The 26,289-nt window shown below is 47.2% G+C and overlaps 7 protein-coding genes across 7 annotated transcripts; 2 read left to right on the forward strand and 5 right to left on the reverse strand.

Annotated features, from left to right (window-relative positions):
• Positions 1–115: 115 nt before the first annotated feature.
• GGS25DRAFT_495435 (alpha-ketoacid dehydrogenase kinase) lies at positions 116–2,301 on the reverse strand. Its single transcript, XM_049261437.1, has 2 exons — positions 1,784–2,301; positions 116–1,583 (listed from the first exon to the last, which is right to left on the reverse strand). Exons 1-2 carry the CDS (start codon positions 2,023–2,025, stop codon positions 398–400), a joined length of 1,428 nt encoding a protein of 475 aa, XP_049115741.1. The 5' UTR covers positions 2,026–2,301; the 3' UTR covers positions 116–397.
• A 118-nt stretch (positions 2,302–2,419) lies between these two features.
• On the reverse strand, positions 2,420–3,854 carry GGS25DRAFT_495438 (uncharacterized protein). Its single transcript, XM_049261438.1, has 3 exons — positions 3,133–3,854; positions 2,951–3,060; positions 2,420–2,878 (listed from the first exon to the last, which is right to left on the reverse strand). The coding sequence occupies exons 1-3, from the start codon at positions 3,313–3,315 to the stop codon at positions 2,788–2,790; spliced, it is 384 nt and encodes a 127-aa protein (XP_049115742.1). The 5' UTR covers positions 3,316–3,854; the 3' UTR covers positions 2,420–2,787.
• A 330-nt stretch (positions 3,855–4,184) lies between these two features.
• On the forward strand, positions 4,185–8,038 carry GGS25DRAFT_495439 (DUF663-domain-containing protein). The gene is made up of 3 exons (XM_049261439.1): positions 4,185–4,344; positions 4,400–4,470; positions 4,534–8,038. The coding sequence occupies exons 1-3, from the start codon at positions 4,281–4,283 to the stop codon at positions 7,822–7,824; spliced, it is 3,426 nt and encodes a 1,141-aa protein (XP_049115743.1). The 5' UTR covers positions 4,185–4,280; the 3' UTR covers positions 7,825–8,038.
• A 220-nt stretch (positions 8,039–8,258) lies between these two features.
• Positions 8,259–10,292, reverse strand: GGS25DRAFT_532540 (uncharacterized protein; the record flags this gene model as incomplete). Its single annotated transcript, XM_049265598.1, has 5 exons — positions 8,259–8,864; positions 8,996–9,011; positions 9,077–9,629; positions 9,722–9,768; positions 9,820–10,292. 5 exons carry the CDS (start codon positions 10,290–10,292, stop codon positions 8,301–8,303), a joined length of 1,653 nt encoding a protein of 550 aa, XP_049115744.1. The 3' UTR covers positions 8,259–8,300.
• Positions 10,293–15,115: 4,823 nt separating this feature from the next.
• On the reverse strand, positions 15,116–17,439 carry GGS25DRAFT_514747 (phosphate permease; the record flags this gene model as incomplete). Its single annotated transcript, XM_049263019.1, has 4 exons — positions 15,116–16,132; positions 16,185–16,725; positions 16,780–16,840; positions 16,965–17,439. 4 exons carry the CDS (start codon positions 17,437–17,439, stop codon positions 15,116–15,118), a joined length of 2,094 nt encoding a protein of 697 aa, XP_049115745.1.
• A 2,813-nt stretch (positions 17,440–20,252) lies between these two features.
• GGS25DRAFT_495450 (uncharacterized protein) lies at positions 20,253–22,185 on the forward strand. Its single transcript, XM_049261440.1, has 4 exons — positions 20,253–20,603; positions 20,649–20,997; positions 21,079–21,442; positions 21,503–22,185. Exons 2-4 carry the CDS (start codon positions 20,878–20,880, stop codon positions 21,610–21,612), a joined length of 594 nt encoding a protein of 197 aa, XP_049115746.1. The 5' UTR covers positions 20,253–20,603; positions 20,649–20,877; the 3' UTR covers positions 21,613–22,185.
• A 682-nt stretch (positions 22,186–22,867) lies between these two features.
• GGS25DRAFT_329606 (uncharacterized protein) lies at positions 22,868–24,994 on the reverse strand. Its single transcript, XM_049257885.1, has 2 exons — positions 24,724–24,994; positions 22,868–24,664 (listed from the first exon to the last, which is right to left on the reverse strand). The coding sequence occupies exons 1-2, from the start codon at positions 24,751–24,753 to the stop codon at positions 23,243–23,245; spliced, it is 1,452 nt and encodes a 483-aa protein (XP_049115747.1). The 5' UTR covers positions 24,754–24,994; the 3' UTR covers positions 22,868–23,242.
• Between the last annotated feature and the right edge of the window lie 1,295 nt (positions 24,995–26,289).

The raw sequence follows: 26,289 nt of genomic DNA on the forward strand, positions 1-26,289 counted from the left end.
ACGGCAAAAAACAGATTGTACGTTTCTCCTCGACAAGTGTTGATGAGAGGGAGGGAGGGAGGCTGTTGTTTCGTGGTTTGACATAAGGTCGAAATACAGATTAGGTGTCGTGAACATAATCGCTCAACTGCTATGATGTATTTTGTTTCTCTTCAAGGTCTAGGTACCTAGATACATAGATATATTCTCCTTACCAAGACAGGCACGTAGGTAGGTGCTAAGTAGATACATCCATATTTGCAAATTACATACTAATGTATGATCTTATGGGCTTACTGAAATTTAAATTACCCAGATGCACATACTCAGTCCCATACTAGGCATACATAGGTACTAGGTACCTACATACATGTGCGTGATAGTAACATCTGACATAAGATGATCTTCATCGGCACCACTATGATCGAGCTATCGCATCGTCAATCTTTCCTACGCCCTTGAGCCGTAGATATACGTCGGTTCCCCAGCCGTAGAGACTTTGCAGGGCAATACCACCACCGAAGTACTCGGCGTAGGCTCGGCTTAGCGGCAATCCATAGCCCAAGCCCGCGATGGAGCTCCCACCGCTGCTGGCCCCTGATATAATTCCTAGCGCATCATTGGCCATGTCCCCGGCGCTGGTATGACCGCCCCCAGTGGGAATTTCGTCGGCTTCATCTTCACTGAACGTAGTGAAGCTGTAGCTCCAGATGTTGGGCAGGACCTCCGGAGCAATGCCGCCGCCGCGATCGCGGATGCGGATAGTGACACCAGGAGCGTTGTCGTCAAGGGGTTTGATGGCGTCAATCTTAAAGGCGCCCTTGTCTGCGGTGGGGCGATCAAGAGTCACGCTGGCGGGACCCGCCGTGTCGGGAGGTTCGGGGGCGATGGTAATGACGACGGGCTCGCGGCTACGGCCGCTTTCGACAGTTGCGCGGAAGGCATTCTTAAGAAGCTCCGTCACAATATACTCTAGGTGCATAGGGACGAACGCAAAGGTCGTGTCGGGCTCGCCGTCGATAACCCAGTGTGGGCGGACACCATACTTTAGCTCGCAGATATCGGCAACAAAGCCTGCGCACGAGTCGACAACAGCCGACGGGGACAGGGCTGTGTCGATAACACCGATATAAGAGGGATGCTCGGGGCAGGGGGTGGGTGAAGCGGAAGGGTCAAAGTGTGGCAGACTGCTATAGTGAAGAGCAATGTGCTGCTCGGCTATGAGACGGGTACCGATACGAGTCCGCAGGTGAGTGTCGAGGAAGCGGGTAACCTCGCGAGGAGATATGTAGCGGCGGCATTCGAGGAAGCCTTTTGCTAGGATAGGAATGGTGTCTTGGTGTGTTTGGACAAGCTCGGCAAGAACCGAAGTAAAGCGTATCCCAGCATCGAGATTCGCAATAGTACGGTGCCTCCAGGGAAGCAAGGTCGACAGCGAATGCAGGTAGTTCTGGTAGATCTTGCTGATGTTGGGATTAGAGACCACGATGTAAGGCAAGTTTCGTAATGCCTGAATGCGGTGCGCCAGCCGAATTGGCAAGAGAGATAGCGTGAAGTTGGCTGAAGAGTAGAGGGCTTCGGCCGATAGGGGAGGACGGCCGTGTCTATTACGAGTGGTTATGGTCTGTCAGCTAACTAGGGACCTAAAAAGCTCGCGTAGGTAGATCCATTATTTTCGTTTCAGGTGAAGTCCACATATGTAAGAATATGCATCTCGTATATACCCATTACCCCTTACCACTAGAGGCGGTGAAAGGAACTGCGAATATGTGTGTATTTTACAGCACAAGGAGGGCAAACCTACTTGACCAGATCAGCGAGACTTAGCGGGTGTTGGTGCTTGTTGGTGAGGTCGGCAATCTCGTCGTCCGTTACTGTCGCAGTACTGGGAGGATGGGACCATTTTTGGTCAGAAGATACTGGAGTGGTGTCTGCAGCATGTGAAGAATAGTAACAAGCTAATGGTCTGAGGACGTTGCGCCTTGATATGATCGAGGCATTGGGTGTGTGGAAACACCGCAACGGCCTAAATATCCTACTACTCATGGCGGCATTGTGTGGTGTTTACGGGAAGACGAAGAGGAAGTTGGGTGGTGATGGGGTAAGTTGGAGTCGTAAGAGTCATAAAGGGCAAGGGAAGAATTAAAAAAAAAGTTACAAAGAAAAGAATATAATATTTTTGGATATTGTGAAGGAGTCACGAGCCAAGAATGACCCCCGGATATTACAACGACGTCACATCAGTGCAGAAAAATACCAATGTAATTAAATTGATAAGCACTGTATCAGTGTAGTTATCTTTCACTTTAGTCAATTGATTTGCCGATCATTCCTTCTCTAACTTACATACATTTGCTTCTTGTTGCTCTTTCTTTAATGTTCGCAACTCTCTCCAATCCTGACCTGTTTCAAGTTTAGTAGAATACAATTCATTACAGTGAACACCTCAATTAATCCATTTTACACTTAAGCCAGTCATATGAAGGATAAATAAGTTTAAAACGGTTAGGCATTTCTCAGCTTGTTCCTTGGCAAGCACTACATATCGATGCAGCTTCAAGTTCTACATATACGCTAGATATGCATAGTATGTAGCCAAGCCCAGTCAAGTCAAGTCAAGCTTTGTACGTAATTGAGGTAGGTACCTATGTAAGTATCACAAAAGACACTAACCTCAGAACCCCGCATCGAGTGCTCGCTCCCGCTTGCTGAAAGTCGCTCGTGCCATGATCCCCCATTGCCTGATTGCCCCTCACTCGTCATCACGAAATGATATTGACCCAGGTCGAATCTACCCTAGCTAGGTATTCAAAAAGCCTTCACCTCTTGGTCCAACTCGACAGCTTGAACATGCTCACTAGACTCTAACGTAGAAATGGCATCATTGGGGAATGTGACCCTGTCCAACAGCAGCATTTAGCGAAACAATGTGGCAATAGTGACTGGACATATATAACAAGAAATGACCTACGAGAAGCCCTTGATGAGATTGTATTCATGGCCGATCTTGCCGCCCTGGTCTTGAGCGTGCTTCTTCGCTGCAGCTACTTGCTCAGGGGTCGCGTCCGACTTGCAGGTGACCTATTGGGCATGTAAGCAAAAGTGATTCATCGAATTCGGCATCTATGATGCTGTAGGCAAGTGTATCTTTACAATGTAGGTAGGCATTCTGATGGATGTGGTGATGTGGAATAAACGTCTATTAGATGGTCTTTTGAAGTGCTTGCTGTTTGCAGAGTAACACAAGGAGGAAGGGTACAGGAGTTGTTGTAGTAGTTTATGTTGATGCAGGACGAGACAAAGTTGGGCTTGGAAGGTAGAAGTGAAGAAAGGCATGCCAATTTATTAAGAGTTAGACTTGGCTAGAGTGCGCGTAGCGTCCGAGTTACGTACCTATCACAGGGCACAGCCTTTACTAAAGTGCTATCACCTTTGGCAGGAACGCGTAGGAGGCTTTGGACTGGTTCAAGGTTAAATACGTCATCACCGTCTGACCTATGAAGCAAGCTTCAAGCTTTACGCTTCAACTGTATAAGTACCAATTAACGTCTTGGAGGTGTCACCGTAAGGATGCCTAACTCGTGTCAACTGGGTTTTGACTCATCCGGGTTTTACAAGCCCAGTTGGAAGTATTCTTCTGATACCTATCAATGATATATGTAGATCTTGGGCTTCGAATACTAGGACCCTCCTATGCTAAGTTGTATAGACAACCCACCTCCTATGTAGTATGTACTAGGTAGTACCTACACAGTCGTACATAGCTACATGATGCAATACCAAAAATGCTATTGATATCCACTATCTACATAGACATTTCGGAATCACTAGCTACCGGTATGTAAATCACTAAAGTTTGACGTTTGGAATGCAAATTGTTCATTGAGCGCGATTTCCGCATGTGAAAGCAGCACCACTTCAAGTTGTTGAATTCAATGTTCTCATGTCCGGTTCCATGTACCCTGTAACTACTTTACATAAGCATACCATTGGGCTGTTTAAGCCGCTAGTATCCTCAAGTGCTACCCGGCAAGAGAAATCAGGGGTCTGAGGAATAGCGCATCTCATAGGCTGATTAGCTTTAGCTTTGGATGTACTGTATTGTACATAACCTACCTAGTAGCCCTTTACGACCCACTTAGTATAGGTGCTCTATCGCTATCGATAACGATCAAATTCAAAATTTACCAAACATTTTTTTTTGCTGTTAATCGCAATCGCAAAAAGAGAGACTGAACATCATTGTGCATTTCAACTGCCAAAATAGTGAACATTGCGATTGAAGTCGCAAGGTCGCAAATATGGAGGCACAAGCACACAAACCTCATCGCAAATCAAAAGAGAAGAAGCAGCAGCCTGTCGGTGGTCAGTAAACCCGATTTACATTCGATAATTCTCGAGTCCTCACTGACAATTTTAGATCGCAATCCTAAAGCCTTTGCTTTCTCTAGGCCTGGCAAGCTTCACCGTGCCGCTGCTAGATCCCATGATGTATGCATATTTGATTCTTATGAACCCCATTGTAGTGATTTGTACTAATATAACACCGTTCAGGTAAAAGAAAAGCGGCTGCATGTCCCCCTCGTCGACAGATTACCGGTGGAACCTGCTCCGAGACTTGTGGCAATCGTTGGACCGCCTGGTGTTGGAAAGACAACCCTATTAAAGTCACTCATTCGCAGATATGCGAAGGAGACCATCACGGACCCCCAAGGTCCCATCACCATTGTCACATCCAAGAAACAGCGGCTGACATTCCTCGAATGCCCGAACGAACTCGAAGCGATGGTGGACATAGCCAAGGTGGCTGATATCGTTCTCCTCATGATTGACGGGAATTTTGGCTTTGAGATGGAGACCATGGAGTTTTTGAATGTCCTGGCTGCTACAGGTATGCCTGGCAACGTGTTCGGCATCCTCACCCACCTGGATCTTTTCCGAAAACCACAGGCTCTGAAAGATGCAAAGAAGAGGTTAAAGCACAGATTATGGACGGAGCTGTACCAGGGCGCACACTTATTTTACCTGTCTGGTGTCATAAATGGGCGATACCCGGATCGGGAAATCCACAATCTATCTCGCTTCCTCTCCGTTATGAAAAATCCTCGGCCGCTGATTTGGAGAAACTCACACCCTTACGCCGTCATAGACAGTTTTCGCGATATCACGCACCCTACCCAGATTGAGGAGGACGAAAATTGCGATCGATCAATTGTTCTTTCTGGATATCTCCGGGGTACCAACTTTTCAGGTCATAATCAAAGCGTTCATATCCCCGGACTCGGAGATTTCTCAGTATCAAGTATAGAAGCCTTACCTGACCCTTGCCCAACACCCGCCATGGAGCAAGCTATTGCGAAAGCAACGGGGAAAACAGGTAGACGAAGACTAGATGAAAAGGAAAAGAAGCTTCATGCTCCCATGTCTGATCGAAGTGGTTTAAAAATTGATGGTGACGCCATCTGGATTACCAGAGACAAGGGATTCACCTTCGACAAAGACGTCAATTACGCGGAGCGTGGTGAGGGTGAAGAACTTATCATAGGACTCCAAGGGGAAAGACGATTGTTAGGTGAAACAGAAGACGGCCTTCAACTCTTCCGGGGCGGCGAAAAGATAACGAGCGTTCCCGAAGAAGAAGACACGGGACGAAAGAAACAACGGACCGTGAGATTTGCCGAAACGGATGGGGACGAAGAAGAAGTTCCAGATGATGAAGGCTTCGTCAGCGGTGAAGACGAAGCTAATTCGGACGAAGAGCCCGAGTTTAACGAGAAAAAGCTGGGAAAGATGTTCAAGGAATCAGACAAAGATGCTGGCGAAGACGATATTGCATTCGCCGATAGCGACTCTGATCTAGGTTCTATCTCAGGTGACGAATTCGACGAAGATGGCGAGACCGAAGACGAAGAAGACGAAGAAGATGAGTACGATGATGAAGAGGAGTCTGCTCTCCGCTGGAAGGACAATCTAGATGGGAAAGCACAATTACTTCACGGTAGTCAACGATCTTACCGGACGGCAGATCTTGCACGTCTAATGTATGACGAGGCTTTAACGGCTGATGAAGTACTACGAAGATGGAAAGGGGAAGTTGAGGCAGACCCCCTGGAGGAAAACATCGAAGATTCTGACGACGAGGATTTCTTCAAGAAAGCAAAGCACGACGATGATGCTACCTCAGAAGACCGCCCCATTCCTCAACACGACTATGATCAACTAGCAGCTAAATGGTCACTGGAAGATAACCTTGAACAGCTTCGCCAGCGTTTCACTTCGACCACTCTAGGTGGGGGTGATGAAGAAGACGGGTTCGATGGGTTTGACGAAGAGAACAAAGACGATGAGGGAGATGGTGAATTTGAAGATCTCGAAACAGGCGAACAGCATAAGGCAAAGCCTGAGCCTGTAGAAAGCCTAGAAGCAGAGCGTGAAAGGAATGCACGACGGAAAGAAGAACTGAAGCTTAGGTTTGAAGAAGAAGATCGTGAAGGTTTCAAGAACGACAAGGCGAATGCTAGGCGCGAAGCTGGCGATGATGAAGAGTTCGGTGAGGATGAATGGTATGACGCACAAAAGGCGCTTATTCAGAAGCAGCTCGACATCAACAATGCCGAATTTGAAGCACTGGATGAACGACAAAGAGTTGCAGTCGAAGGCTTTAAAGCCGGCAAGTATGCCAAGATCTTGATTGAGAAAGTTCCTGCAGAATTCGTCACTAGCTTCAACGCTCGAATGCCTATTATAGTCGGAGGCGTGCTCCCAACCGAAGACAGGTTTGGATTTGTTCAAGTCCGAATCAAGAGGCATCGATGGCACAAGAAGATTCTCAAAACCAACGATCCCCTCATCTTTTCTCTCGGGTGGAGGAGGTTCCAGTCGCTCCCAATATATAGCATTTCGGATTCGCGGACTAGAAACCGTATGCTTAAGTATACACCAGAGCATATGCATTGCTTTGGGACATTCCATGGTCCACTCATCGCACCTAATACTGGTTTCGTCTGCTTCCAGTCGTTCTCATCCGCCAATCCAGGCTTTCGAATCGCTGCGACGGGAACCGTTCTCTCCGTCGACGAATCTGTTGAGATCGTCAAGAAACTCAAACTCACGGGTATTCCCTACAAGATCTTCAAAAACACTGCCTTCATCAAGAACATGTTCAACAGTTCACTCGAGATAGCTAAGTTCGAAGGCGCTGCCATTAAAACCGTGTCCGGTGTTCGAGGCCAGATCAAACGTGCACTTTCCAAACCTGATGGTCATTTCCGAGCTACATTCGAAGACAAGATCCTGATCAGCGATCTGGTATTCCTCCGCGCATGGTATCCTATCAAGCCCCACCGCTTCTACAACCCCGTTACCAATCTACTTGGAAATTGGCAGGCGATGCGGCTCACGGGTGAGGTTCGTCGAGATCAGGGAATCCCTACGCCTGAAGACCGCAATAGCAAGTATAGAACCATCGAACGAGCAACGCGTCACTTCAATCCTCTCAAGGTGCCCCGCGCACTAGCGGCAGAGTTGCCGTTCAAATCACAGATAATACAGACAAAGCCACAGAAGCGCAAGACGTATATGCAGAAGCGCGCAGTGGTACTGGGTGGAGAAGAACGAAAAGCGCGAGACTTGCTTCAGAAGCTGACCACGATTCGAAAGGACGCGGTGGCACGACGTCGGGCCAAGAAGGATGAGAAGAGAACCGAGTTTAAGAAGAAGATGGAGGAAATGGGCGAAAAGAAGGAAGCTAGAGAGCGTAGAGAAAAGCAGGAATACTGGCGCAAGGAGGGTAAGAAAAGGAAAGGGGAGGATGAAGCCGGGGGTGGAGGGAAGAGAAGGAGGTGATGAAGCACCTAGGCCTATGGGTTTGGATGTTTATAGAATGAAAGCTTTGTAATGGGATAGTCAAAGTTGTCGAGTATTATACGGGACAAATGGTAATAAAAAATAACATGAATGACCTATCCTATTTTCAAAACGTTGGCACTTTGAATTTCCAACCATGTTAGCCCCTTTTTGGAACAGGCGGGGATTTGGAACGCGGTTTACACCTAAATCACCACCTTTTAAAACTCGATATTTTCTACCACAACGGGCTTTCAAAGACTGTAAGGGATATAGTAGATGGGCTAGAGCGTGAAATTTATTAGTGCTATAATTATAATACTAGAAGCAATATTGACCAAAAATTGACAGATTAAATTGAGCCTATACAAAGCCACGTTTCGGTGTGAATCGCGTTCCAAATGCCCACCTGTTTCAAAAAACAATCCAGACCGCCAAAGTATTGTCTAAACCCCTCTCTCTCTACACATGATGGATTAATCAGTCTTCACATGGACTTGAGCATCCCTCACAACGCTAATAATGCCAGAAGTTTCAAGGCTCGGCAGCTTCGTCTCCAGCCTAAGGTCAGCTCCTTCGGACTCCGCTTTGTGCGTGACATCAAAGATCGGAAACGCCGACGTCTTGGTCGCAACCCGCGGCCTCAGCACGCCCACTCCCCAGATAAACGCCACCAGCACGCCCTGCAGCGCGAGGGACAGGCCGAACATGGCCGGGTCGAAGCGCATCCTGGCGTACGGGCTGACGAGCGAGGCGGTGGTGTAGAACTGCGGCGGCAGCGTCGCGATGATCTCCCTGGACCGCAGGTCGACGTTGCCCCAGTCGTTGCTGTTGAAGAGCCAGAAGGGGAAGGCGAGCACGCTCTGGAAGTGCTGCGACAGGATCCCGTCGCAGCTGCTCTCTTGCAGCTGCTCGGGCGAGCTCCAGAAGCTCTGCGCGATGGAGGAGGGCGCGGGGATGTGCGCTGCGGTGTGGTTGAAGAGCCAGGCGAGGACTGAGCGGTAGGCGGAGATGTCGAAGGGTGGTGGTGGGGTGGGTGGCTTTGTGCTGTGTTAGACTTCTTCTTTATCGGAGGGGTTTTCTTTTCTTGATATTTATTATAGGGGCCTCTTCGTGCTCATTGCTGCCAACCTTTCGGCTTTGCGGTGCATTTATTCATCGGGCTACGTACCGTTAGGTCTTCAACGCTAGCAATGCTGTAGGTTAGTTGGATCGTGATGCAATGATAGTTGCTTCCCGAGTATAGACAGACAATGTAGCGGTAATATTTGGCGCTGGCTCGCTGACACTGCAATTATTTCCATCGATACCGTTAAAGCATACAAAAAGACCTGCTCTGAGCAGTTCAGTGGTAGACTCCTCTACTGAGATACAAAGACGGATCCCAATCGTGAACCCATATTCTCCGAACACGTCGCATTCCGTAGCTTGAAATGAAGAACTAGCCGGTGCTGTGAAATCCATCTGCAGCGATGGCGCTTTGTCGATCTTGACCATGGGGTAATCCTCGTGGCCATCGGGAGTCCACGGGGTTACCATCTCGAGACCGCCGGATAGCAAATACGAAACACAACTATGCCCTTGGCACGATACAGGCTCTGATATAGTAGAGATGAGCGGATTTAAAACGAGTGTATAAACAGCCGCGTAATAGGTGTAGGGAAGTATTTCGTAGGGATATGTAGGTGAACACGAGTGAAGGGCATTCATGAACGGTTGAATTAGGGAGGCATTAAAGGGGCCAACTCCCGCTGTGGCATTGTAAGTGTATATCGTATCATATACCGTCATGAACGATGTGTTAACTGTCATGAGTTAGTCTCATGAGCCAGTGGAGATACTAGAGTACCCAGGTGGGTAGTTGACTATTACAGCGGGTGGTGGTTGTTTTACTTACAAAACAGGATTAGCCCTGAAACCCATAAAAGGGCAGTCAACGTCACCCTTTGAATGGTTAGAATAATACTAGAATCCATGGCAAGAAATGCGATTTACCTTAGGAGGGCATACATCTTCGTCAGCCACTTTGTAAAAGAAGAATGGATGAGGTGTGACGCGCCAGAGAGGCCAGTAGTGGGTGAAAGTGCCAGAAGATCAAGATAGGGGAGTCCACCTCGGGACTCTATCATACTCCACTGCAAGTTGACTAGGGTATCGGTCAGTGCCATCGCGGTCAAGGCCGAAAGGATGCCCTGGGCGGCACGGAGAACTGTAATAGTGGTGCTGGCGTTGACTTTCATGAGGGCGTTTAGCGCGGTCTTACTCGCGGAATTGTTTTCTGCAGTGTATGTTGCCTGGACGAATACCACTACAACTGCTAGGAGACTTAGGATAAGGAAGTTGACTAATATCTGCGTCCAAGTGGATTTTAACCAAGACTTGACTCTTTCGATTTGTATAGTGCGGGGATATTCACTGTCTCCCGCCAGACGACGAACTCCTTCATCTGGGGGAACGCTCTCAGACATTGTGCCTAAAACGACTTTGGACTCTCTATTAGGTAGTCCTTGTGTAGGTATTAGTCATGATAGCGAACTGATGATATACTGAGGAATACGAATACGATGGATAGTACCTACCTAGCGACTAAATAGAGGAGACTTGCATACGTGCCGAGGGATGGTGCAAGGGCAAGCAAATGAACAGTTATAAACTTGGGGTCTTTCGTCAACCCTCCGCCTCATGCTTAATTTTAGTCTTCCCTACGACCATCTCGACGAGGAGGCGTTTAGACATATATTGGCATTCTCTGTTTATGCCTTACCCGATAGCCCCCTACAGTCGGTGAGGAGACATGTAAAATACGAAGTTGTACAGTGCTGACCTTTATATCTTGGATAGGTAGGTTGGGGGCGTGAGCCTCACCAGGCAATTTTATAGCGACTAGGATATAGGCTGGCAAGTGATACAGCGAAGCGCACTGCACTGATTACTCAGTATCCATATATGCAGCGTTGCAATGATGGTCAATAATGAGGCATTCTCTTAGTGGGAGTGTGTCAAATTACAGTGGTCCCTTGTGCCGTCGCTTACCAGCCTGTGGTCGGGGTAATGTTACTTGAGAAACATACATGAACTGCGATATTCATCCATTCGCTCGAGTGATCCAGCCGTGATGTATATAAGTACCTAGGTAGTAGATAGTTGATAGAATAGTCATCTAGCCACGTAATATAACCCTTAGTGTGGCTGAGCATATAGTCTGGACTATATTAACATGGCCTCCCCCGGAATCTCATTATTTATACAGGTTCTCAATGAATATTTCATCTCATGAAACTCATTGGTACACGACACGGTCCCACACCTGCTTAACTACCTGCGCACACATGATGTCCCTATACTCTAATATGCAAGCTCTAGGATGGGGCGTTATAGTCAGTCTGGCACTTTTGCACAAAGGTACCTAGTGTTCTCATAACGTGTGACTTCTGGGAAGATCCGCACTAATAAGAAATAGTTTGCAATTTTGAAGGAAATTCTACTATCAAATACGATGCATCACGTGCTATCGTATTTGAGTATTCTGACATGCTAATTTGGTCCTGGTCTGTGATATATGAGAAGGTCACATGGAAACAAGTCCACGTCGTCATGGTACGTTCTTTCCGAAAGTTATATAAAATAGTTATGTACATTATACATATGTAGATGCGGTACCTGGTAAGAGGCGTCACGTGATTACCCAGACCACGTATTGAATTACTTAAGGTACAATACGTTAGTGTTTAGATCACATGACTCCGTTCTTACCCCTTTTCGCACTCAAAGGATGTAGCAGAACATACTGCTACGCCACAAGGTGAACGATTGATCTTTCATCAAATATCTATCGTTTTTAGTAATATGATCTGATATGATGTCCTCTCGTGTATTGCAACGTCGATAATCCAATCCGAAACATTGTTGCTCACCGATCACGAAACCTGGAGGTCTTCCGTGTCATCAGCTTGCTGTGAACCCATGGTACTACTCACACAAGCATATGACAAACCCAGGCCACCAAGGTTCTAGGTTAGCTGATGCACATGCAAGCACTGTTCCGTTGGGAAACCATCCTATATCCACAGCACGTCTAGAGAAAGCCCCCAAGAAACCTCAAGACATGGAGCCCCCAAAAAGGTGGCGTCGGTTCCTGTGCCCGTTCTGGAGTGGTGCAAGCTGGATTGGAGACCTGCATTAAGGAGCAAAAAGAACGCCACGTAGCACCAAAGTCCACCGAGATTCAAAACATATAGTTGCTTATCTCATCTACACCGATAAATATATGCATGATGTGATACAATACCTTGTGTCACAGTGGTGCTGGAGAATCAAATTCAAATATGCCGAGTTGAAGCATATATTACTTTAGACTCTAGGCAGCGAAGGAATTACTGCTTTCTGCCACAGAAAATTGAAAAAGTCTGTCATAGTTCCCTGAATTAGTCTTCTCATTAAAACTTGTGGGAAAGGAACGATGGGCTTCGGGTCAGATATGTATTCTTCTATATCCCAATCAGACTCTGGTCGTAACGCGGCAACTGATAGCGAGGATACTCCACTCAAACCGCCTCCTCAGATTTCAACAGAGAAGGTCAAGCCCAAATCTTTATCTCTATGGTTTACGTCAATCCGGCTAATCGGCCTAGCTAGACTCGAGGGACTCTCCAATGCATGGAAATCTTGGTCTTGGAAATGGGAGGTGGCAGCTTGCGTCTTGGGGTGATTTTGAATCGGCGTAAGAGCAAATTCGAGTTTCGCGTGTTGACAATTTGGAGGTAGCTCGTGTAGGGAAAACATGGCATCTTACTTTGCTGTGCAAGTTGAAAAATATGTTAGAATTAAATAAAGAAGGGAGTGGAAATAACTTGGGTTGCCTGCGACAATAGATGCAACGTGAATGGCAACATGAGTGGAAGACTGTTAAGTGTATTGGTACTATTAAGTAGAGAATTGATGTTGGAACTTTATAAATTACAAGGAATGGATACGATTTAGTTGTATGGTGTTCTCAGGGAAGAAAAAGGACAGTAAGAGGTCGGTAATGTGTACGCAATATATAGGAGGTAGTACGTAGTGCTGTCGAGAGACCAAATGTACCTGGGTACCTACCTACCTACTTACATACCATCCCCGAGTATGACTTATAGATTTAAAAAGTGTAGGAAATAGCACAGTGGCGAGCGAGCCCCCCGAGTAGGTAACCGAGGACGCTTGGCCCTACCTCGAGCGAAGACTGAGTAGGTACCGAGTACTAAACAGTGAAGTCTTCCGGGATGACAAACACACCGGTGTTTGGGAAGGGTGAGAGAAGTCTTCCAATGTCTGACTGCCCAATGCAAGGGAAGGGAATCCGCCACATTCTCGGGGACCTGCAATTCTTTTTGCAATTTTTTCAATTTTATTCAACCAGTATATCTTCCTCTGCTGTCACCGTCGTGGTGAGAGATACACTGGATGAAGGTATCCGGATACCTGGAGGTACATGGCAAGGCCCCAATTTTTCCAAACGAGGTACTTTCACGGTGCTCATTCAAGCACTGTGCTGACTTTTGACCCTTTGGCCGAGTAGTTTAATCACCACCTCATAATACAATCTTTGATGCCTGAGCATTTCGGGTCGTACACCCACTGTTCGAATCCGCTTTCGAACATTCTTTTCGCCTTTTTCCTTTTTTTCCCTTTTTCCAACCGAGCATTCGTCCCCAACTCTTCTCTCGATTCCCCTTACACACCACCCCCCCTCTGGAAACCCCAGGTATACTTCCAATACACAAGAACACATCATCACGTGCTACCAGCTACTCTGCCGCAATACATCAATATATTCGTGCCCATGCCACGCGTAACCATACAGAGTAACTTCAACCAAGGAGTATTGAACCAAATAATAAAAAACAGACCCCTATTTTGAAAAACTGCCAACTTCGAGAACGCTCACCCTTACAGTTCAATTCCAAACCCCCATCTAATTAACTGCTTATATCCCCAACACATAGGCATTTCTCTGGTGCGAAATTCGAAAAGAACTCAGGTACTCTATCTCCTTCGCGAATATTCATGCCTCGAACAATTTTATACACGACCCCTTGTTCGTGATGCTGACTTACAACATGGCGGGACTACAAGCACGAGACGCAGCATTTTGTAAAGCAATATCAGATTAAAATCTAAGTTTCATTTGTCCCAGCTGCTCCTTACATGGTGAGTACAGTACTTCTCGTTGCTCCACCCTCGTCCACTACTGCACCTCCTTGCCCAGCCCGTTATTGGTTTATGGTGCCCATGATGTCTGACCTAGTCAAATATGTGGCTGTACCACTTATGGGGCACGATATCAATGTTTAAAAAGAGCCTTAACTGAAATATAGCTCGGCCACCCATGGAAATCCTCTGTTAGAGGGTCGTGTGCAGTATGAGGTGGTCACGTGGAAAAAGTCACGTGATACTTTAGCGGGTAACCTAGCCTACGGCTTGCATATTACATAATTATGGATGACGACCCCCTTTTCAACGTGACTCAACCGCTCATCCCCTTGGTCGGCTGTATCATATTTGTGCTTGATTTCAACCCTCCCCCCCCCCCCCCCCCCCCCCCCCAAAAAAAAAAAGTTATGATTCACCTCATACATTCACCTCAGATTGAGGCAGTAAAGGGTATCTACACCGAATGCAATTATTTGCTGTGACATTTGCTTAACCAAGCTTGAGGCATAGTTGACCTACAAGTCGCTAGCATTGGTTCTGGTATAATTTGATTCAGCATTGCCTCGAAAAAGCTACCAAGGTTGTGTTTGCAGGCCATGGGGGTTTGCGAGTGGTGTTGCGACTACCTACCAACCTAGCGGGGCTAATCCGATGGCAACACTCGACGACAAGGCCTGGCAAAATCATCAACATTTGGTTCTCGGAATGGTCATACGAAGTACATGTCGCATTCATACCTGACCTATGTCCTAAGATGACATATGATGAACTCAGGCTCCGCATAGAATGGCCCTTTCAGACAACTTTAACGTCTACGACATTAGTAGGGGATATAGGTTGATTTTACCAGAAACACACGGGTCTCGAGGGAAATGTATATCCAGTCTCTAAGGCGTCATGAAAAGGCGCATACATGATACATGCGAAAGGGGTGTCATTATCTCCATATCCGCATAGCCCCACCCACACACCCCTAAATCCGATTGAAGCATTACCAAATCAAGTCCTTGCGCCACACCCATATATCCAAGCACCGGTTCGCCAACAAGTTGCCTTGTTACCCCAAGTATAACATGACCCAAAAAAAGTCCGGGTATCTTTCTCACCTTAACAGGCTTCCCACGTCTTGCAGCCGTATGTTGTCTATCGTGAGAGGGTTGCCCCCTCGGTCTATCCGACCCCAGCCGGCCCCCCACCCAGGGAGGACCCCCGCACTTGCCACCACAGTGTCGTCGGACCCGGCGAACCTCGCCGTCGAGCTCGAGCTCGCCGCATAACGCGACCTATCGCTACGGGGTCGAGGTTTACGTCGCCAAAACTTCCAGCCCCTCTTCTCATCCGTGCTTCCTCGTGCTGGCGGGGGCGTCGGCGTCGACATAATCCCCGCCCGGCTGCTCGAACGAGTTCGATAGAAAAAGCCAGCTGGCTGGCCACCTGGGAAAGGGTTCCACCACGGCGACTTGGGGGGAACGGCATTGATGCTGCCGTTGCGGCCTGAGTTGTATGATGTTGATGGTTCTCCTGCTAGCTCCTCGAGGGTATAGCCTTTGGTTTCGGGGATGAGTAGAGATGATAGTGTGCCGCAGAACATGAATAGCGCAAAGATTTGCATCAGCCGGTCGAGCCAAGGGTTACATTCTCTACCCGAACATGGGGTGGGTGCGCCCTTAGTGAGCAGCGGAAGAGAGATGACTTGCGCAATAATAGCGCCGATCTTGCCCATTGCTGCCGAGAGGCCGTGGCCAGTGGCTCGGTATCTTGTGGGAAAACATTCGCCAGGGACGATGAAGGTTGTGGTGTTCGGTCCCATGTTGAAGAAGTAATTTGCGATAACATAAAGAGCCAGCAAAGCCCCTTGACTAAGGCTGTTGTAGCAGAATCCCAATATGCAAAAGGTGATGGTAAGAATAATGAATCCGATTATCTGAAGGGGCTTGCGGCCAATGCTGTCAATTGTTAGGATGGCGGTCCAGTATCCGGGGAGCGAGCCTGCGACAACAAGTATGATGGTACCGACGGCACCATTGAATAAGATGTGGTATAGCGAGTCTCCATTAGCATAGCCAATTGCCTGTAACACTATCTGGTTATTTAATCCCAGACCGTAGAACGCCAGATCCTATGGAGGTTAGATAACGTTAGAGAATAATATTCGAGAATAGAATACTTACTAGAAAAAACCAGGATAGAGTAGTGCCTATCAGGACTTTAGCATTCTTCCATTGCGTGAAGTAACAGTAAAGATCATGCCAAGATGCCGAAGGTATGTTGAGTGCTGGTCCCGCCACCAGCTTCATCCTTGCTTGCATGACTTCATCCACTTCGCCTTCAGGTTTGCTGGACACATATGCCTTGATATCAGCGGCCGCTTTCTCAACATCCTTCGCGACTTCAAACGTATATCGAGGCGTTTCAGGGATTGTGATGCGGTAATAAAGGGCGAAACAGGCCGGGAAGGCGCCGACTCCTACAATAATGCGCCAGCAGCGATCTGCGGCCATCTGGCAGGTATAGTCGCATTGGTCGACGCTTGGAGCATTTCCGAAGGCGTTTTTGAAAGATGCTGTTACCACTAAAGCCACCACTGCTGCTAGCAACTGGCCCATCCCCTGCATTGAGAACACTGCTGCCATCATAGCACCACGCCATCGTGTTGGCGCAAATTCCGAGGTAATCACGGAGCTCAATGGATAGTCGCCACCGATGCCGATCCTAATTGAATATTTAGCACACTGTTGGGTGAATTGGTTGACAGTCTGTTCTTACCCCATCATCACCCTCCAAAAGGTCATCATTCCGGTGAAGCTGATAGCTTGGGAGGCGCCAACTACGTAAAATTAGCTCATGTTATTATTCGGACTCTCATTAATTGACAAGTTGCTCTAAATCAAGTAGCAAACTAAAGACGATGCAAAGAGGTTGGCTCTCGGCGAAGGGGGCTTTGTACGTACCCAAACAAGACGAAAGAGTTGAGAAGACAATGATTCCTAACTCGACTCCATACATCTTCCTCCTCCCATATCTGTCTGCTAGCCATCCGAATAGCACCTGGCCCACCACGATACCTGCGCTCGTCGATGCTTTCAGAGTCTGATTGACCGGCGTCGGCAAGTGCCCGTAATTTCCTCCGTACCCGTTCTTGGCATCTTCCGGAGATCCGTGCCAGAACACAACACCAAGAAGTGTCGTTATGAGGTTGATTGCAAATATGTCGTATGAATCGAGAAAAAAGCCTATGCCTGCAACCAACACGGCCCTCACATGGTACATTCCAAAGGGGATTTTATCAATCTCTGACAGCGCAAGTCGTCGCCTCAAATTTGGGTCCTGGATGTGACTAAAATCATTGAAAAAGTTGTGAAATGCCCGGTTACCTCCATACGTGCGCTCGTAGGCTACCGGTGTCATCGGCTCGGGTGAGGTCATCGTTGAAAGCCAAGTACCTCGTCTCTCGTGAATGATTGTTGTATGTTGTAAAATGTATATGCAGGACTACGTGCGTCTACCCAATAGGCAATAAAGTCGAAGTCCAATTCCATTACGAGACGTTCGCAATATTTCTCTCGTTCGTTCGGAAATCGCGTAAGGACATGGAGTATGGTCGGCGTAGGTGGAGAGGATACGGCGGAATCTCGTACGAGAGCAATTCGACCACGGAAAATAGGGTGGATCAATACATGTAAAGTAGGTATAACAACAATTATACCCAATGAAGTTGATAAGAAAGTGTAGTTTTCTAGAATTGTAATAGAAAAATCATCAGTTGGCTAGAAGTGGCAGGGAGCTTTGGGAAGGAATATGGAAATGCGAGGATTATCAGTGTAATTAAACTCTTCTCTGCGTTACACTGCCCTACCGACCCAATGGCATGGATAGGATGATTTACGGCACGCTCCCAAGGGTCTCAAACTAGCGGATGGGCTAACAGGCCCTTGGAGAACCCCTACACAACACTGACAGCAGCAGTCCAATGTGATGCAAGGATGTGAAGGGGGTGTGTTGGAGAGTAGAGATGTAAGAGGCAAAGGCTTTTGTTACTGGGCACGCCATTGGGTTTATATTCGTAACTAGCTTCAGCACCCCTGGTAAGTCTCTAACCTAGGTACATAGCTGACGAGGTCTTCAATGGGAGGACAAAACTAGCGAGGATGTAATATGTAAGATCATGCTCCGGTATGCAAGATGGGATGCTGCTGCTTCAATGCTTCAATGCTTCAAAAGCGGCGTACTGTTGGTAGCCTTGCCATCGTTGCATCTAAACAATGTTTCCTTGTGAAGCTCGGGGGCTTATTTGAATATTCAATCAATATAAGATAGATATGGTAACTTTAGCCAGTCATTACTATTCGTATCAAGGTCGGTGAAAGTTGTGTAAGATTCGTCCGTCTAGATCTCATCGTGGATTGTCTTAGACTGAGCCAAGCGTAATTCGGCCCACTGGATACATTAGTATGCTGTAGAGTGATCGAGATAACCCCACGTGTTGACGAAAATGGCTGATATTATACCTAAGTTACTATGTATAAACTGGTTGTTCCAAAGTTGTAAGTCTTCTACAAAGTTATGTAAGGAGTGACATTGAAGAGACAACCGCCGCCTGCACGAAATGGAGGGAGGAGTGGATAACTATGTGGGGCATTGCGTGGCATAAGTCCACTTGTGACGGCTGGATCGACCCGTAGTTTAAAGTTTAGGTGGGTATTGCATCACGTTAGCTAGTATCTACCTAGGGTACCTAGTTAGTAGTTATGTAGGTACTACATATGTAGGTACTAGGTTAACTAGCCTATTGCATAAGGTTGGATCTAGCGCCTTGCAATATCTTCACCAACAGAACACACATTCATAGGTATCCTTCTCTTTTCTCTCTTTTGTTCTTCTTTTATTGATACCAACCATATCATATGAGCTCATGAGAAATGAAACCTACAAGGGAATTGTTTCCCACGCCTCAACTCTATCCAGCCTACGATAGATAGGCGAGAGACCTCTATTCACATGAAAGTTGTGTAAGCGATCTAACAATAGGTTGTTCGTCCTTTGGCTTGGCGACAAAGCTCTAGGTCATTTCATGCAACATCGCTACGCCAATCAGAAGCCTGCATCTTGAAACGTGACCCGAACCATTCGACAGTACCGATTTCACACACCTTTAAAGACGGGATCCTAAACAAGCTCCGGCTCCGTCCTCTCGGTGACGCTATTGGCAAAGACACGTGCCTCAAATCAGGTATTTGTTTCCTCGACAAGAACGCTACTATACGTGTAAAGTCTCATCTACCAAAAATATCAGCCTCAACGCGTTTTTTTTTTCAATCACCGGCCACTCTATCAACTTGGGTTTGATGAGACTCGGCTTTCAGCTCTTTCAGCTCGGCTAGAGTAGGTACCTAAGTACTACCTACATAAGTTCAAATGTTATGGCGGACGCTACCTGAAATTTTTCTACAGGTAGGTGAAAGCCAAAGAAAGCCAAGATAAAGCAGACTTTGCCAGATGTCAAATATGTTAACAACTGGTCAATTGCTGCTGAGCAGGTGTAGCCAGTAGTTAGCTGATGGCGTAATGCGCTGATCTCTTCTCAGGTGACAAGCTATCCGACCAGCTGTCCTTCTACATTACAGCTGGCATCTGATTTGCTCATGGAAAACACTGAATACATCTTCCGTACTATACCCAGGGTAGTACATGTAGATACTCAGGTAAGTAGTTTGGTGTTTATTAGAGTGCAGCTGCGGTGGAGAATGGATGAGACTCGGCCGTTAGACGCGACATCATGCCAGCAACTTGCGGGGAAGAACGTACAATATGTGCACGGCGGGCTCCAAGGCTCCCGAAAGCATTAGTTATGCGAAAGGTTCCAAACCCGTTTAGCTACATAGCATCTGCTTATGCACGTAGACATGTAACGTCGTAGAGGGCCAAACAGAGTAGCAGGTGGCCCCTTTTTACACACAAATAGTAACACCTAAGAGCTCATAACTCTACAAATGCTGTCTTGAATATAACATATTTAGGAGGAATGATTTGCTATATTGATATCTATATGTATATGACTTTTAAAATGCAATACATTGCTCACACGACTCGGAAATTAGGAAATACTAACATAAGCACTATTAAATCTATGCATTCAAAGGGTATGAAATCCATATCTGACTACCACGTGATCTACTGGTCTGTGCGATAGTTAGCGCACTGCGAACGCCACTCCTCCCACCTTAAATCTCGCATACACACACCTTTGATAATCATCAGCTTCATATTCAGCCCAGCTACCCGTACGTATAGCCACAAGTGAACCTATTCCAGCCTCCGGACGAAAGTTTCGTAACGTTGCGATTTTTCGCAATATGTAAATCGATAGATAATGAATGTTATCTTTAATCGTTTTGGCAATGTTTGATGTTGGTTTAGTGCACATGTGGTTGCTCAGAAAACAAGTCAGGTAGTCCACTATCCTGGGCTAGCCCTGTACCCTATCTACCTAGGGTACTACTACGTTACCTAATATATATACTAAAAACATGCTCGTCAACGACTCAACGTTGCAATAGACACACCTACATAACAGCTAAGTCCCTGATAGGGTAAGTATAAGAGTTCTGACGTAACAATAACTAATATATCTGCAGTATACTATGCTTGAGGACGGAATCGTAATATCGAAAATACGAGTACTTATATATGACAAGTGGTTTCAATCGAGCCCAAAGTGAAACCAATTCTGTCCTCTGATCTTTTTTTCTTCATTTGGTACAGCTTGGTCAAGAATACACATACCCGTCTCTCAGCCTCACTGCCCTAGGTTAGCTTGTGAAAATACTAATCACCAACTATCACCCAAACTAGCCCTTCTTCACCATGGCACAGAAGGCCCTCCGTCGCCGTGATCAAACAGCTGGCTGTGGACTACGGGAGGTTCTTGCGGTCTCTTCGGCTGACTTCACATCACCGCCCGCCATACCTGAAGTGCCCACCGATGTAAGAACATGAATAATCCAAAGCGCCTATTATTAGTTGGGCAATGCCTAGTATATAAACCAAACTAAATGATGTATACAGCCTGATACGATAAAAGCCACGTGTGACAGCATCCTTCTGGAGTCCTTCACCGCCCAAGACGCGTGGGAGCTCGGCCATTTCCTCTATGCCAGGCTCTTGCCCTTCTCGGCGCAGAGGGCGACGGTGATCTCCATCTCGCTCCCCAACAGCAACCAAGTGCTATTCCAGACTGCCGTTGGCTCCGGTCTCCCGCCAGACAACGAGCTGTGGGTGGAGAGGAAGAGAAATACCGTGCTGAGGCTAGGCTCCAGCACCTGGTGGCAGCAGTGCAAGTACGGTGGCAACGAGGAGGCTTTCAGCAAGGTATTTAGGATGAGCCCGACCCAGGCTGAGAAGTATGCGATTCACGGGGGTGGCGTACCTAGTAAGTGGGATTCATGATGCGGCTTTTTTTCAGAATACTTATTGATTCGCTTTGCTACAGTTCGGGTCCAAGGGGTTGAGGGCATCGTTGCTGTTGTGGTGGTATCTGGACTGAAACAGCAGGACGACCACAGTGTCATTTTCGATGTTATTCATCGTCATTGGGAGTAACGTGACTAGCATACAGCCTAGTACCCAGCAAGGCTACTAGCTTTGCGGTTAGGTGGCCTAGCCAGTACGACTGTAGGAGCATATGTGGACGTGGGTATTAGGAGAATAGGGGGCGCTAAGAAGCTCTTAAGCTTTAAGGAAATGCTCGATTTCCCCCACATCTACCCTTAGAATTCTGTTGGCCATGACTTCTGCAGTCTTCTGGTTGGGAGCTTAGCATTGAAACCAGGGTGGTAAAACTAAAAACTCATTGTGGACAATCGAACAGATACTGTCGTCAATGATAATACTACACCAGCCCAGGTGTTCTTCATTTGAGGGTGACATATCAGTCCGCGGAAACAGTATATCTAGGTACCTAGTATTTATCCGCCGTAGCACGAAGTATGAACTTGGTCACGTGTGCAGTTGAGAACGTTGAGGCATCCATAAATCTGTCCCAGCTGTCGTAGGAGTTGGGGCCTACATGATGCCCCAAGGTGTAGGTACTCGCCACCGGGGTGTCTCCGTGGGGAATAGGGGGCAGACTTCGTCCTCAGGATCGCGCGTGCCGGCCCGGTGCTGCTAACCCCGGCCGGCCGCTACCTGGCCAAGGTACAGTAGACCACCGACGCCGTCTCCGGCATCGCATTCCGCACACTTGAGTCTCGACCTTCGTCTCACCACCGCGGCCCGCGCGACGACCGAGATCAACAATGGTCGGCGTCGTCGACGTCCCGCGCAATCGACCATCTTCGTCAAGCAGCGCCAGCCTCATATCACAGCCGTCGACTTAGGGCCCGGCAGTCCGTTCAAGTTTGAAGGCTGTGCCGGAAGGCTGAGTCCCAACCGGTCTAAGTCCAGCTACTACCTATGTAGGTAGGTACCTAGGAGATGCTAGTTCTAGGATGCTGCACTAGGCGATGTTGATCGGTTCACGAGCAACGGCATTGGCCGGCGTAACTTCAGTGGCATCATGTAACTCTACCTACGTAGACATCTCCCTTGCACTCACGTGGCTTTCAACCCTGAGATCTTGGGTCGGTTTCCCTATCTTCGTATTTACCTAGGTACCTACTTGCTAAGCTGCCGCTTAGCTCCCCCCTGGGCCGATACTGTGAGGCTTAGGGCAACCAGCCTGTTCGAGGCCGTAAGGTTACTGAAAGCTAAGCAAGAAGCACTTTGTTTAGGAGTTCTCGTACTAGCGTGTTATCCCTAGTATAAATTGCCTGTTTGGTAAGGAGGTAGGTTAGCCCCTTTTTCAACGTGGCTTGGCGTGGGGATCTCGGAAACACACAGACTGGGGGTTATATATAGGTAATACCTCTATGATACATGTATTATCATATTCACAGTAACTTCCAGAATATAATAATTATAGATACCTAGGTACCTATTTCAGCTTTCGATCCAAATAAAAGCCGTTCCCTAAACACCACAATCATTGTTCCGTGCCGATAGCGTGCTGACCCAAATCCAATCCATCAACTCCCAACGCCTCTTACTATTGGGCACCCACCACGCAGATTTTGATGCAAATGCTTTGCAATTGATCACAGTCATTGTCCTCACTTCTATCTACCCTCTTTCCAGATCCATAACTTGCACCTAATACCTACATGTACCTAACATAGGGTATATTTCGTGATGATCAATCAAACAAACTCGGACCCCCACGCGGAATCGAGTATTCGCCAGGGCTAACAAACTGCGGGGGGAAGAAATCACCCTCGTGATCCTGCAGCCTCTCTGCGTCCAAGCCGACATTCGAGGGAAGCGACATGATTGCGCCAGGTGACTCCTGGTGCACATTATTGTCTTGGAAATCGTTAGGTAGATGCGAGGGGTCTATTATCGAATATCCAACCCGGATTTCTGGAATGTTAGAGAGCGAGCTTCCTTGGTTAGTGCTGCTTTTATCATGTGATGGAGGAGCTCGGCGGCTGAGTTTTCTATTGCTATTATGATCATCATCATCGTCGTCGAATTGCATGACGTGGCCAGGCTCGGGGGGGTTCGCCACCCAGTTCTCACAAAAGCGCGTAAACTTGTCCATGACGACCCTGCGTTCAGTAGGTGATAGCACCTGGGCAAGCTGCTTGGACATGAAGTGTCTAAAGTTCATGAATAGCTGCTCATTGTGATCCAGAGGTTCCCAGTAACGCGACTTAGGCCTAGGGAACAGCCGGAAAAGATTATCCCAAATCCAGTCCCATTTGTCGTCATCGCCCATGTGCTTTCTGGGAATTATCAACTCGTTTATGGGTATACCCCCTGTGGCTCGACAGGTATTGTCACTGGCATTGTCGATATGTGCCTGGAGTCCCTCGACACTGTCGAATGGCCGCCAACACACGCCACAAGAATGCTGTTTCAGGCAGTGCTTCTTCCGCAAGTGCTCCGATAGATGACATAGTTGACGGAAGCCGGTATTTCCACAGGAGGAATACAAATACTGGTTCATTTTGTAGAAGTGGCAAGCGAACTTAGGTGGTTTCTGGGCTTCTTTTAATGAATTTTCGGTTTCAACGGACGGGGTTCCCAAATTCTCATCGATACCGCCAGAAATTTTTCGAATTTTTCTTTTATGTTGTCTAGTTTGAGATTCTGTAGGTTTTGTAGATATAGGTGTCGTGGAAGTAGTTTTCGATGTTTTATCCCCTGCATTCTTCATCTGATCTTGCAAAGCGTTTTCGCATGCTTGGGCAATAATTTCATAGTAACTCTCTTTCTGCAGTGACCCCAGCCATTTATATATCATGAACGATGTTGAATCAGACAGATGAAGGGGCGCATCGGGAGACAAAGAGTTGGGTGGGGGTAGGGATTTCTCCCCCAAGTTTCCCTTTTGGACAGTTTTAAGAATAGTAGGAGGGTTCGAAAGTTGAGGATTAGTCTGATCATTCTTCATCCGAGACACTGAATATTTTGTTGGTGTATACTTTGTTGGTATTGGTTTCGACGTTTCTTCTGGCCCGATGATGGTGATGATGCAATGGCCGCATCTTCTTCTACCACAGTTGGAGCAGTAAGTATTATGGCAGGCCAGCATAAACCCATTTGCGCAGTGACACTATACGTAAATAGTATCAATAGAACGATCTGGTGAACACTTGGAGCTGTAATACTCACGCAAAACCACACTTCGTCGTAAGATATCATCTTCAATATTTGGTTCGAGCCGGTCGTCTTTTAGACAGATGACGCTCCCAATCAGTCTAGATCTGGTGTTCTACCAATTCAACGCGCGAAAAACAATACAATCACCGGAATAAAATAAGAGACTCCAGGAACCCAAGGGTATTGTGGATGGTTTTATTAGTAATGCCAGCAAGCTATTGTCAATGTGTGGTGTTGATGGGAAGAGTACGAGGAGGACGAGGAGGAATTGGTGTAGTTTATACAACAAAACCAGCACGCTTGAAGCTTATGGTGAAACCATCGGACAAATATAGTATCACCAAAAATATATGTACGTACCGAACAACAACATCAGCGGAAACTACATATGTATGTACGTAGGGTACATCAGATTTGATTGGTACATAGTCCATATGTACATATAAACACAGCCACCACGTGCCTATATGACACATGTACAATACATAGTAGGTAGATGTCGTGGGCAACGACCTCCAAGTACGAGATATATGTACAAATCCATTATTAGGCTGGCGACGCCGGTGCGGATATATGTACAAATCCATTATTAGGTAGGTAAAAGGGAGAAGTGTAACGTGAAATATAGAACATAATCGTGAGCGCGATGGTTTTAACTAATCGCCGCCACGATTACTTCACAATACAATCGTCGCCTCGATTATAAGTTGTCCTAGACTTATATATATATATGAGGTAGGTAGGTAGGTAGGTAGGTAGGTAGGTAGGTAGGTAGGTAAGTAATCTCGCAACAACCTCGAGGAGTAAAGAATATCTTGAGTGAATCAACCAGCATCCCTAACTCCCCTTTCCCGCAACTTGCACGTCGAAATGGACTCCCAGTAAGTCGAAAACCCTACCCTCCTACCTACCCACCCAACAAACAAACCAACAACAACTCCCCTAACAACAACCCCACACCCCAGAAACACCACCGCCGAGACCATCCGGTCCGACCGCAGCACCATTGGCGCCGACAGCCTCCTAGAAAGAGAGGCCACGGCCCATGCCAACTCCACCAGAAAAGGAGAAAAGAAAGAGGATAGTAAATCCAAGGTGAGGCAATTCGAGACCGCATATTTACCTAAGGTACTCTCTATTTAACCATTGAGTCGGCAGACTAAAGAGGAGAGTACGAGCAAGGGGTCTTCAATGCCCTCGCTAAACAACATGCTGGACATCGATCTACTCGGGTTTGGAGCTTGGTGTCCTAAGGACTAGGGACGAGAGAGAGAAGGGGGTTTTATTTTCATAATAGCTCCAACCTAGCGGTCACGTACTTGCTTTAAAGTCAGGTGTAGGACCATTCAATGGTAGATGTGTTAGGATCTTGGGTTACTCGTAAAGGGATAGAAATCGGATACAAACTAAGGTTTTCATCGAACCCTTCATTTGTCTGGTCTATCTAAAGTCTGCGTGCTAGAACCATTACCCCCCGTCCGCAAAAAGTAGTCTATTCATCGTGAACACCGCATAAAGCATGACGATCAATAACAAGCCTGAGTGATGCCTGGTCCAATATCCGCCGCCAAGCCGCCC

Source organism: Hypoxylon fragiforme, assembly GCF_022984875.1.
Source record: "Hypoxylon fragiforme strain CBS 206.31 chromosome Unknown GGS25scaffold_6, whole genome shotgun sequence".
Classification (NCBI taxonomy): domain Eukaryota; kingdom Fungi; phylum Ascomycota; class Sordariomycetes; order Xylariales; family Hypoxylaceae; genus Hypoxylon; species Hypoxylon fragiforme.

Bases quoted from the DNA above. Each gene is read 5' to 3' on its own strand.
- GGS25DRAFT_495435 (XM_049261437.1), bottom strand. From the start codon at position 2,025: ATGAGTAGTAGGATATTTAGGCCGTTGCGGTGTTTCCACACACCCAAT. The intron at 1,584-1,783 runs GTAGGTTTGCCC...CACTCGTAATAG, and splicing joins AGTCTCGCTGATCTGGTCAA to ACACGGCCGTCCTCCCCTAT.
- GGS25DRAFT_495438 (XM_049261438.1), bottom strand. From the start codon at position 3,315: ATGCCTTTCTTCACTTCTACCTTCCAAGCCCAACTTTGTCTCGTCCTG. The intron at 3,061-3,132 runs GTAAAGATACAC...CATGCCCAATAG, and splicing joins TCAGAATGCCTACCTACATT to GTCACCTGCAAGTCGGACGC. The intron at 2,879-2,950 runs GTAGGTCATTTC...GCTGTTGGACAG, and splicing joins AATCTCATCAAGGGCTTCTC to GGTCACATTCCCCAATGATG.
- GGS25DRAFT_495439 (XM_049261439.1), top strand. From the start codon at position 4,281: ATGGAGGCACAAGCACACAAACCTCATCGCAAATCAAAAGAGAAGAAG. The intron at 4,345-4,399 runs GTCAGTAAACCC...TGACAATTTTAG, and splicing joins GAAGCAGCAGCCTGTCGGTG to ATCGCAATCCTAAAGCCTTT. The intron at 4,471-4,533 runs GTATGCATATTT...AACACCGTTCAG, and splicing joins CCGCTGCTAGATCCCATGAT to GTAAAAGAAAAGCGGCTGCA.
- GGS25DRAFT_495450 (XM_049261440.1), top strand. From the start codon at position 20,878: ATGGCACAGAAGGCCCTCCGTCGCCGTGATCAAACAGCTGGCTGTGGA. The intron at 20,998-21,078 runs GTAAGAACATGA...TGATGTATACAG, and splicing joins TACCTGAAGTGCCCACCGAT to CCTGATACGATAAAAGCCAC. The intron at 21,443-21,502 runs GTAAGTGGGATT...GCTTTGCTACAG, and splicing joins TCACGGGGGTGGCGTACCTA to TTCGGGTCCAAGGGGTTGAG.
- GGS25DRAFT_329606 (XM_049257885.1), bottom strand. From the start codon at position 24,753: ATGATATCTTACGACGAAGTGTGGTTTTGC. The intron at 24,665-24,723 runs GTGAGTATTACA...ATTTACGTATAG, and splicing joins ACGACGAAGTGTGGTTTTGC to TGTCACTGCGCAAATGGGTT.